The following is an 11833-nucleotide window of genomic DNA, read 5'->3' as shown; positions in this document are numbered from 1 at the left end:
ATATCTGAGTTAGAGGGGGAGCTGCATAGATGGAGAGGAGGTCCAACTGTTCCCAACGGCGTTCCCCAGGACTCCGCACAAAGGTCCCTAGGCACATTCCCAGTAAGGATTCAGCGAAGCCGAGTCGGCTGGCCCCTCCCCTCGCTAGGGACACGCACGCGGCGCGGCTTTCGCTCTCAACCGGCCCTCCTTCTCCGGGGGCCGCGCGAGTCGATGGGGACGGGTGCTGCATGTCGCTACCAGAGCGGCAGTCCGGAGCGAAGAATCACCTCGGCGCCGTCGGGCGACCCGAACAGCGCTCCACGTTACAATCGCGTGTGCGCCGCCACTCCGCTCTTCTTTCCGACCCTGAGCCCCCCCACCCGGCTACGGTGGCGGCGGCCGCTCTGCCGCTGATCGCATCGTCGTTGTCGGGACAGCGCAGCGTCGTCGTCCAAGCTTCGGTAGCGCTGGCGGTGGTGGCGTCGCTCGCTCTTCCCCGGACTACACCACAACGCGCTCTCTGCTCGCTGTTGTCTGCTCCCGCTGCTCTTCTCTCTCGTCCGAGTCGTGGATGCCGGGCGTCTTTGCTCCATTCTCGCATCGTCCCGCAGCCTTCTTCCCGGAAGACCAACCATGTGCGTGCGCCTGCGTGTGCTCTTGTGTGTTGTGACATGCGGCAATAATGGATAACGCGCCCTGAACCAGCTAGAGCATCGCCAGCTCCCGAAAGGAAGCATGAAGACGCTAACGGGACGCGGCGCGACAGCGACCACTTGCTGGGCCGGATCACCGGCGTGGTATCTTCTTTTCTGCCAGGCTGCAATCCTCTTTTACGTGGGTGAGTGTAAAAGCTATTTAACGTGCTTTGCGATTAGTTGCAGATGGGCTCGGATCCACGCCCTTTTCTGACCTCGCTCGCGCGGTTCCCTCTGCGTCTGGAGAATGTATCCGCGTCGAAGACACTGTCACCGAGGCAAGTTATTAGGGGCTCTCTCGGGTGTTGTGAGCAGAAGACAGCGGGGAGTCTGGTTTTTTTCGAGCGATATGTGCGTGATCTCGCTTTCCAGACACTGCGCTCGTCTTTGACAGTTCTGGAAGACTGTGGTAGAAAGCAGCAACTGTTACCTTCGCTTGCATGATATGACCAAGTTCTTGAGAATCTTTGTGCTTTGCGTTTCAATTCAATATTGTCACGATGCGTGCCGAATACATTTACGCCTAATAAACGGTGAATAGGAATGTTCTACCATAAGAAATGCTTTGTTGCCCTTATCAACAATTGCTACTAGAACAGCGCCTCTGAAATAGCATTATAGTACTACATTGCCTTGAACTCGCAAAAGTAGTTGATGATGTGGCAAAATCGAATGCTACGGCACTAAAGCTCGTTCATGTTTAGCCATAAAGAATCCTTCAGCAGAAAGTGGTAATGAAACAAGGGTATCGAAAGGTGGACTTGCCTTTGGCAGGAAATCAACTTTTTTTGTTTGTCAGCGTCAGGGCAGCACATCTCTTGCTGCCTTGACAAAGGCATGTCCCCTTGTGGGAACGATAGCTTCAGCGGCATTGCCGAAATTATTGTCGTGACTTCTACTTCCATCTTCTCCTGTACTTTTTTCTTGCTTTGATCTCTCTGTCTGTCTTATTGTGAAGTTTCACACAACACATACGGCTCAAAATTAAATAAGGAGCGACTGCCTACGACCTGTGATAGTACAGCACGCGTGATCACTTATAGAGCTACAGTTCTCTCCTCTGATAGTAGTACAACTCGCCTGTACAGTTTCACCACATGCACCTATTAAATGAATCCCGCGTTCACGCTCGAGTGACCAGCAGTTGCCTTCACATGACGTGACATTAACGACCTATTGCTTCAGACCAGTCGCGTAGCCAGAAGATGACAGAAAAGAGAGATTCAAATTTTTTTGAATTTTTCAATTTTGTATACAGGCACGAGCATACGTAAGGTATGCTTGATCCCTCTTCCCAGCTTCTTCAAAAAAAAAATAAAAAAATTGACACATCCCACGTACCTTCGGAATCGATATTATGCGAAAAATGTCGATGTTAATTTTTATTGAGCCAGACAATATGAAGAAGGATTAAGTATATAGACGAATTCACGCACACATAAGTTAAACAGCCGCATATGATTTATATTAGCAATTGTTTGCAGCTGCGTAACGATGCCATTAGGAACATAAATATAGCAACACCAAAAGCGGTAAGCGGAAATTATGCGTTCGTGTTTGCGCTGGTGCGAACCAGGTTGGTAGCCGTCAACACTTCTACACAAATCAATTTCAGTGGATGGTGCCGAACTACAATTCACGTTAACCAGACATAATGGTTGTATATGATAGGAGTACATCTGTAGTATTGATAAAATTCAATAGCCATCCCTGCATCCCCAACTGACCTTACATGAACATTATGGTTCATTCAAAAAGTGTATCCGAGGCCTGGCTCGGCTCTGTTTTAGAATACTTTATGGTCATGCAGAATGGGACCCTGGCATTTCTTGTTTGCATTATTCCGGGGAATGCTGCATATCGCAGCTTCTTCTTAACGATCGAGCATTATAGCTACGAATGTGTGGTCTAGCCGTTACTGATTAGATATAAGACGTCTATCACCTGTGGCAGAAGCCGACATACTAGTGTCGCATACCCGGCCCTGGATAAGTGCCACTCTTTTTGGGAAGCTGTTTGATGACGTACGCGACGAGAATGGGACGTTATTCATGTCATGACTAGCAAGACTTGTTCGTCAAACCATCTTATCCTCCCGTGCTAATCTTGATGGACCCCAAGTCGAGAGGATGATCATGAGACAGACAGACAGACAGACAGACAGACAGACAGACAGACAGACAGACAGACAGACAGACAGACAGACAGACAGACAGACAGATAGATAGATAGATAGATAGATACAGACAGACAGACAGACACAGATAGACAGAGAGACAGATAGACAAATAGATAGATAGATAGATAGATAGATAGATAGATAGATAGATAGATAGATAGATAGATAGATAGATAGATAGATAGATAGATAGATAGATAGATAGATAGATAGATAGATAGATAGATAGAGACAGACAGACAGACAAATAGATAGATAGATAGATAGATAGATAGATAGATAGATAGATAGACAGACAGACAAATAGATAGATAGATAGATAGATAGATAGATAGATAGATAGATAGATAGATAGATAGACAGACAGACAGACAGACAGACAGACAGACAGACAGACAGACAGACAGACAGACAGACATAGATAGATAGATAGATAGATAGATAGATAGATAGATAGATAGATAGATAGATAGATAGATAGATAGATAGATAGATAGATAGATAGATAGATAGATAGATAGATAGATAGATAGATAGATAGATAGATAGATAGATAGATAGATAGATAGATACCAATAGTGCTCGAGACACGACGCGTTGTACTTAGCCATTAAAGAAACAATCTCTTGCAAGTTCAGGTATTTATTGAGGTGTAGAGTTCCCAGTGCTGTGACTGACAATTTTCACACAATGGTAATACTTCCAGCTTTAAAATGACACAGCTACTATTAATATTGGTTGTTTTAATGAGAGATCAAATGAAAAATTAGCGATCACTCATACAGCGCAACCACTGTCAACCGCCCAGAATGTCACAGTTCTTGCTGCTCACAATCTTCGTTAAAAAAAACAATAAAGGCGAAGAGCAATTTACATCAGAGAGAGAGGGAGATCAATCTTTTGGAACGTCTAAAATATCAATATTACCCACAGCATCCCTCAGATAATCGAGGAATCAAGGTAAATGTTCGTATCTATATGTGGCACGAGTTGGACATTTTTTTTTTAATAATCCCAACGACGTCATGGAAGGAGCTGTAACGGTAAGTTTGACAAAGTGCCCCGTGCATGTGGTCCTGTATGATGCACGCATCATTTACGCTTCTTGAGCTGCACTAAAAAAACGATGTGGCTTTCCGGCATATTCCGTAAAAGGAAACCCTAGACTCGAAGTGGCTAGTGCCGTGGCTCTATGCCAGTGTGTAAAACCACCAAAAACATCTTCATTATTCTTCAGTGCACTTTCGTACGGAGGATTAAGAGGTCAACCGCAACTTAGCCAGTGCTTGCATTGTGCCTCTTCTAGCCGTGCTCTTCTGCTTGTCGACAGCTGAGCAGTAAATGCGGGAAACGTCGGCCAAGGCAACTGCTATAGGTCAGAGGGCCCGTCGAGGCAGCTGATTTGAAGTGCACTAATGCTGTGCGGGCCACTCAAACGTGATTTTACTTGCAAAAATAAGCAGTGCCTTGGCACGAAAGCAGCCCTACGAGATTTCTCGACTACTACTTCACCAATCACCCTTGACCTAATATATGTCTTTAGTGTCCCTTTAACGAGGCATTCTGAAACCAAGTCAACGGTTACAGCAAAAGCAAGGAAAACGGGACAGTCGCCTACAACCAGCATGCCAGGCAGCATAACAATGGACGTTTCTAGTGAATGCCTGTCAATGACAGAGCCACCGTCGCCGCATGACAATGCTGAACCCTGCATCACGTCGGCATTCATGCTTTCTGTCTGCCACTGAAGGGGACGCCATATGACTGCAAACGAAGCATCTGCTACTGAGAAGCTGAAACTTTGTCACTTGATGGGGAAATTGTGGACTATTGTGACATGGCCTCAAGGGTCGCCGGAATTCCATGTATACAAAAGCATGTTGTAGACGACTAGCATCTGAAATCGACAGATGCTGCAACCTTACCATAAGGACGGCGTACGGGAAATATAACTGCAAAACACGTTTGTGCCAGAGAACACGGGTGACAGTTTGTGCCTGGGTTCATAAAATCATTAATTTTTCACAATTGGTTCCACGTAAAAAACATTATTCATTTGTGATAATGTTAAAGACAGTATTCCGGAACTGTACCCATTGTTATCAATAAAATTGGCTTCAGAAAGTGAGCTGGGTTTAGCAAGCTAATTATGACCATTTATGAAGAATCATTACTTGAGTGAGCACACTTGGTGTGCTCGTCGCTTTTATATCGTGTAAACGCGCTCTCTCCATCGGTATTATTTATTTTTGTCTTCTAGTTATCCCCAATGACTTACTCTGCGCCTTATTTTTCTACTTCTCCACCCGTAACGCACGTTAACAAACTGAATATTCATCCGCTTGTTTCTTCATCTCGACTCTTAAGTGTTATCAAACATGTTAAGAAAACTTCCACACTTATCTGGGTAATACAAAGCTTCTCTGGGGTCACTAGGTTCTTACAGGACAAGTAAAATGGCCCTGTATAAAGGTTGAATTACACAAGTACGATGGTTTAAGTGTCATGGTATACCTACACACTAAACAAAAATGACCTGAAATAACCTCAAAAACTGGTTAAACCATTTGTCCTCTAGCGCACTACCTTTCCTGGGTTTTTTTTACCACCTACTACCGAGGTAAAAATTTACTCTCGTGCTAACTGAGTTTTTGAACGTAGCGAGAGTAGTAATTATTTACCCCAGTGAGGTTTTCAGCGAGTATAGAGAGAGTAACTTTTTACTACCTTCACAAGGTTTTTGAGGTGTATACTGGGAGTAATTTCTGGTGCTAAAAAAATAAAAATGACGAGTGCATTCGCCCAGAGTCGACAAATTTATTGAATAGCAGAATTGATTGAATTTATTGAACGGCAGAATTGGTGACACATATATCCACATACAGACAAACACGCACACTCAACAAATGCAGAATAATACACCACTAGCACAGACTGCACGCGTTGCTCTACTACACTTCGACAATCCGGTATATATATAGGCACGACTTTTTGACCGGCAATGTAGTACCGGTAGGAGAGCTCTTTTTCTGCATCGATTAACAACAACGCTTGAAGGTGCAAGCGTAAGCTTCAGGTGGGCTGCAGGGCACTAAATGTCACACCAACCTTTTATTATAAATCTGCACGATCTCACCTTTTTGATTATCCAATAATTGCTTGGCACACCGGGCTCTTTGCCCCACGCGTGTTAGCACTGCAGATGCACAAGTCCACAAAATATACCTAAGTACGCACAAAGCATGGTAGCTCAATGATTTTCATTCAGCGACGGTGCACAAACACAGTAGCAGCACGTATTCATCACAACGGGCGTAGAAGAGTGGTCCACGCCTGCATACAAGCTGCTTACCGACGGCGTTCTAGGCCTTTTTGAGGAGCACGGCTATCCGATAAAACACAGCTGGCGATCACAGAAAACATATCCTGTGCGAATTTCGTCGTCATTTCAGACACAAATGAACACGTCACTGCTATCTCACGGGGATGGGGCGGTGTATGCACACTTCCAACGAAAGACCACCATCCGGGTTTTCTTCGTGCTCACGGGCAGCCTCTTGTTGTTTCCGTCTGCCTCGTATCGGCTTCGCGCTACATGTTTGAGAACAGTTGGTGCATGAGGTGGGCAATTCGGGCAGCACTTTACTCATGCAGAGATCGTCTACTGTGGAACAAAATATATGCGATGCTTCTTTCACCTGCCCCAGCGACACACTCCCACTGGTCACTAGTGGCCACGGCTCGGTGACGACGACAGAGTGAAGCATTTTGCTAATTGCTTCTCCAGCAGGCAAGCACGGACGATGACACCAGATTGATTTTGTTACCACTGGCAGATCTTCACGATTTGGCTTGGAAGTGAGATATCCGGGACGTGCAGGTTCGGAGGCGCTCGGAAGAGCACGGTCGCTCGGTGATGTAGGAAACACGTGAGATCCATCTGCCCAACCAGACACACAGATACTGAGCTTCTTGCACTGTCTGTCTCCAAGGCCAACGCCAAGCAAAAGCAACATTTTGCGAAAATATGCAGGACAGCTTTCCGCAGCAGGTTTTCTTTCTTTTTTTTTTCTCTTTTGAGAGCCCCCCCCCCCCCCCCGTCTTTTTTTTTTCGTTCAAAGAATGCTGTTCTCAGTTGTTGTGCTTATGCTGCCCCCAGTTCCAGTAAAAGTGCGCTGACTCGAGGTCAGTCCAGAGGCACGGGGATGCAAAAAAAAACAAAAAAAAAAACACCTGTGGGCTCCGCGTACCTTCAGTATTCACTGAGAGCGTCACAAGGGGGGTATGGGGCAAAAGCCGCCGAAGCAGCTGCACCCTGCAGTCACGTGGTAATAAACTCTGAAACGCAGGTTAAAAATCACGTGATAGAAAACTCCCTAAGTGGTAAAACTGGATTTTGACATCCTTTTACTACTTGCCTGAGAGGTGGTGGTAAAACTATGTCATGTACCATCTTTTACTCCTACGCGAGGTAGTAATTTTAAACCCGAGAGAGTTTTCAGAGGTCATGAGCCGGAAAAACCGCAAACTCGGATAGTTTTTGCTTACAGTGTAATTATGAACACAGGCAAAGTGTGGTAGCTATCGGATGTTCCTGTACCGACATGTGGAATAGTAGTGTGATACCCGGGGTGCCGGAATCGCTAAATTCGCAAGTCTGGTTTGCCTGCTTTGTAAGTAGATTGAGGAATTATTATTGTATAGTTACTCTTGTTATTGACGTTGCGGGCACAGTAATAACGTTCTCTAAAAAACTTATCCGGAACTTTTAAACGTTCCGGATAAGTGTAGCTGCGATGAATGGTCGACTCCTCACGACCTGATAATTTCATTTAACTGTTATTTACTTTGTCCTTCTTTTAGGAGCGATGCTTTATGGCGTGGCTTGTGCCTCCCCTGTTGTCGCTGTGCGTAACCGCCAGTGGAACATACCCGAGAGAGCGGGTATGTGCCACAGGGGAAAGAGAAAGACGATCACGCGACTACGATCACGATGAAAAGACGCGAAATGGAGGTACTTCGAGTGTTCACTAGATGAACGGACGCACGTACGGACAGACAGACAAGCAGACAGATGGATGAACAGACGCGCAGACGGACGGATGCGCGGATGGATAGACAGATGCACAGCCGGACGCATGGACAGACACAAGGACGGGCGGAGAGATGCATGGATGAACGCAGGGACGGACGCACGGATGGACGCATGGCCGGGCGGATGGATGCACAGACGGGCACGCGGATGGATGCATGGACAGATAGACGGACGCATGGACGGACGGAAGCGCAAACGTACTGATGGACGCTTCGCCTCACTCATCATTCACTCCGTGGGTATGCTGTGCTTCTCTTTTTCTTTCCCTCAGATGGCACGCGCAAGAAAAAGTTCGCACATATCTCTGCCACATAACAGCAAAATCGGCCACACTTTTCGAGCATCTATTATTTTTATTCTCGTGCATGCGCGTGGCCTTCCCGAGAGCATTGCAGCCAAAATCACGCTACTCGCCTCGACACCGACGAAGTGCTCTCAGGGGTGTCTTTTAGGAAAGTGCTCTCGGTCGACCCTCAAGCTTGCTATTCACTACCGCCATCCTCGCTTCCGTCCTCACCCACTTTTGTCTGGGCGTTCATCTTCAACTGCGCCCCCATGCTCCTCTCCTCCGGCATTGCATATAGCGCTTCTCGCCCCATGCGCAGAAGCGATGTCCAAAGTTAGAAGAAATCTCCACGTTTTATCGTCTCTCCTTGTTCACTTATTTATTGTCTTTCGAAGCTACACAGAGCTGTTCCGTGGAGAAGACGTTACCACGATGCGGCAGACTCAGCTATAACGTTGTGTGGCGCATAGTTGTCTGTTTCAGAAGCATAAATTTTGAAAAAAGGAAAGCATAATACCACCATCATTAGCATTTTGTTTCCATACTTTTTCACATGCATATGTGTATGCGAATAGTGAAACTGCTAGTGATAGAGATAGAAGAAAATTTCAAAAAACATTGATCAGGGCGTCTTGAGGGGCTAGTTGGTTCATTATTTAAAAGAAAGACATTGCGCAAATAAAGAAAAGACACCATGAAGAAGGAACACTTAAACAGGTCGAGCGCGAACTACCAACTTTTCTATTGACTGTATATTGTCGGTTAAATAGAGAAACCGAACATAGCTGCGCAGACGCGCCAGGTATACATCACATGCTGACGCACTTTATTGATCCAAAAGGACATATCTGCACCGTAGAGCGCTATTGAGGCCTCACTTACACAGCCATCACTTTTCGTGTTAATGAAGAATGCTTCCAACTTGTCACGAGCACACGTGTTTCTGCTCCGACTCAGTATCTTGGTCTGCTGAAATAGGGCTTCACAGCCGCAGGCTGCGCACTGGGCAGGCAAATATTGACAGCTGGTGTTTCCGTAAACGGTCGTTCACGCAGCTGCCTGTGTGGCCCACATAGGAATTACCGCACGTATGCGGAATCTCGTACACCACTCCCACATCGCATTGCACCATCGGGTTGGCATGCTTCTTACTACACAGGCTAGCGCGATTTTCGCCGCTCGAAGTTCGCGAGCACAACCTCGAAAGTTTCTTGGGTGCAGAAAACACCATGCCAACTCAGTGGCGGTTGGCAACCTTCTTCAGTTTGTGTGTTAGCCTGCGTAAGTAGGGTAACAATAGCGGCTTCTCACGCACACTGGGTGTGTATTTCAGCCACGGCTTTCGCGAGCGTCCTTTTAGCTTCTTTAGGAGGGTTTCAACCCCCGCTGCCAGCACAGACTGCGGCAACCGAGCAGCCTTTAGCTGTCCAATCTGAGCACGGAAGCTCGTTAGCCTCTTATGGGGGCACGACCTCATCAGTGCAGACTCCAAACACATTGACGCAATCGCCCTCATTACTACCTTAGAATGTGAAGATGTGTACGGTAAAGGTTTCTTTTTTTGCACGCTAACATTACTAATGGTTTCAGAAGTTTCTGTATACAATCAATTATAAACAAAAGTGTCATCGCCTAGTTACGTATGCCATCGGTACAAGGAGGTCTTATTAGGGAGCTACAAAGCGAAGCTGTAAAAAAAAGCAACGGCTTACAATGCAGGAAACTTGGCTGTTTGGCTTATATTATGGTTGACATTTTCAGAAGCATAAATTTTGAGAAAAGAAAGTGTAATGACAGTATAACTAACATTTTTTCTGCGCTTTTATTGTAATATATTCCTACGTGAGGTATAGAGAGAGAGAGAGCAAAAATAGAGAGTAAGGCAGGGAAGTCAACTAGAATGATAGCATCCGGTTGTCTACCCTGCATTAAATTGAGGGGAAAAGAAGAATCGTGATGAGAAGGTGAACAAAGAAAAAAATAAACGTATTAAAAAATGAACAAGAGTTGGGGTGCTATAGCCTATATCATATATATGCCAATACCATGCAAGAAGTCCAATAAGGCATTGACTGATTTTCGGTGCGAAGACTAGTGTTGGCATTCAATCACTGACTGCTCGGACAAGAGTCTATCGTCAAGGTGGACTAACGCAGCAGCTAGTGGTAGTGTAATCAGTTACTCGGCTAATGAGCCACGTGATCAACGCAAAAAGAGACAGGTGAAAATTGACGAAGTTAAACACGCCATCAACCTTAAAGCGCCTTCTTTTGGACACACTTCAAGAAATGCATCGAACAAGTAAACTGAGCGAGATGTGAATTTTGGAAGCTGCAGCGTTACAGACTTCCCGGCTGTCAGCGCTCATGAGTTGCGCCTTCGATTGGATGATACAGAACTCTTGTCCAATTTTTGCCTTTGAAACCTTTCACATGTGAATGTTAGAGGTGGCCAGTCCGTCCGCGCGGAAGCAAGAAGGCAATAATCAGCAGTCAGCAGCGAAGGGTTTCAGCCAGATGTGGCAAGCCAACGCACATGCAGTAGAAACGTCAGGGATAACACCTTTTTTTTTGTTTTATTTGAAATTACGATTTTCCAGAAGTAGGCCTTGGAAGTCTGCAGCAGGTAAAAAGAGAAACATGTCGTTGAGTACGACCCTACTCAATTTTTTAACTTAACGTTTGATTAGGCAATATGGCATGTTTTCCGTGCAACTGCCTGCACTAATTATCAACATAATTCAATAGCTCATAAATGCCTGGCTGTAGTTCCTAAAGAGGACTAGCGGGTTGGTTGGAGCTCGTGTACATGTCTTATACAATTTTTAGTCCCGGACAGTCAATTCAACAAAAAGCAATACTTCTTTCTTATTTGGTGTTACCAAAAACGAAGTATTCCTTTGTTTAAGTGTACTCAAGTGTTCATTGCACAAAAACACCTGAGATGACACAAATTACAAAGATCACAAGAATCAATTACCTAGTAAAAGTCAGTTCAGTACGACAATTAGTGTGCAGGGCGAACGGCTTTCTTGATTCAATTCTAACGCAAAGTGTTTCACAACGCTTATGTTTCATCATACGGCTTGGAAAAACACGCGGAGCCAACATAGAGAAAGCGGAGCGCACACGACGAGACGTCTGCAAGAAAACACGATGAAGCGATGAGCCGAGACTCCAAGCAGCTTTCTTTAGCAATCGCTTGTTGGAGAGTCGTTTTTGCTTATCAGCAGAGTTCATCACACCCACTGTGCTGCTTCAGGGGTTCTTGGGTTGCGGGGCATGTGACCCGGCATCTGAGCTCTTCGTAGAAGTAATTTTTCGCGCCACTAATATGCCACGACACTCATCCGCAGACAAGCGTTCTCAACTGGGAAAACTAGTGAGGCTAGGCGAATGGTGATATTGCCAAAGCAATCTACTCTCGAAAAGTTAAGCAACAAGGCAAACAAAAGTTTACACACGGATGGGTTGCACAGAGGGCACTTACTAAACAGGGATTGCAAATGTTGCATGGAGGAATTATCAATGATATTTGCTTTTTTTTTCTGTGCGTAATTAAAGCAGACAGCTTGCCATGAACTGCGCCTACAATTG

The 11833-nt window shown here is 45.6% G+C and overlaps 1 protein-coding gene across 2 annotated transcripts in view; it reads left to right on the top strand.

Annotated features, from left to right (window-relative positions):
* Positions 1-265: 265 nt before the first annotated feature.
* The window catches only part of LOC119170077 (cell adhesion molecule Dscam1-like), a 295537-nt gene continuing 283969 nt past the window's right edge, over positions 266-11833 (top strand). For both annotated transcript variants that reach the window (XM_037421113.2, XM_075880186.1), the window contains exon 1: positions 266-820. In XM_037421113.2, coding sequence (XP_037277010.2) covers positions 718-820 — 103 coding nt within the window. In that variant the 5' untranslated portion in view covers positions 266-717. The remainder of the gene's footprint in view (positions 821-11833) is intronic.

This window comes from Rhipicephalus microplus, chromosome 2, assembly GCF_043290135.1.
Source record: "Rhipicephalus microplus isolate Deutch F79 chromosome 2, USDA_Rmic, whole genome shotgun sequence".
In the NCBI taxonomy this organism is placed as follows: domain Eukaryota; kingdom Metazoa; phylum Arthropoda; class Arachnida; order Ixodida; family Ixodidae; genus Rhipicephalus; species Rhipicephalus microplus.
This window is presented reverse-complemented; position numbering and strand designations above follow the sequence as displayed.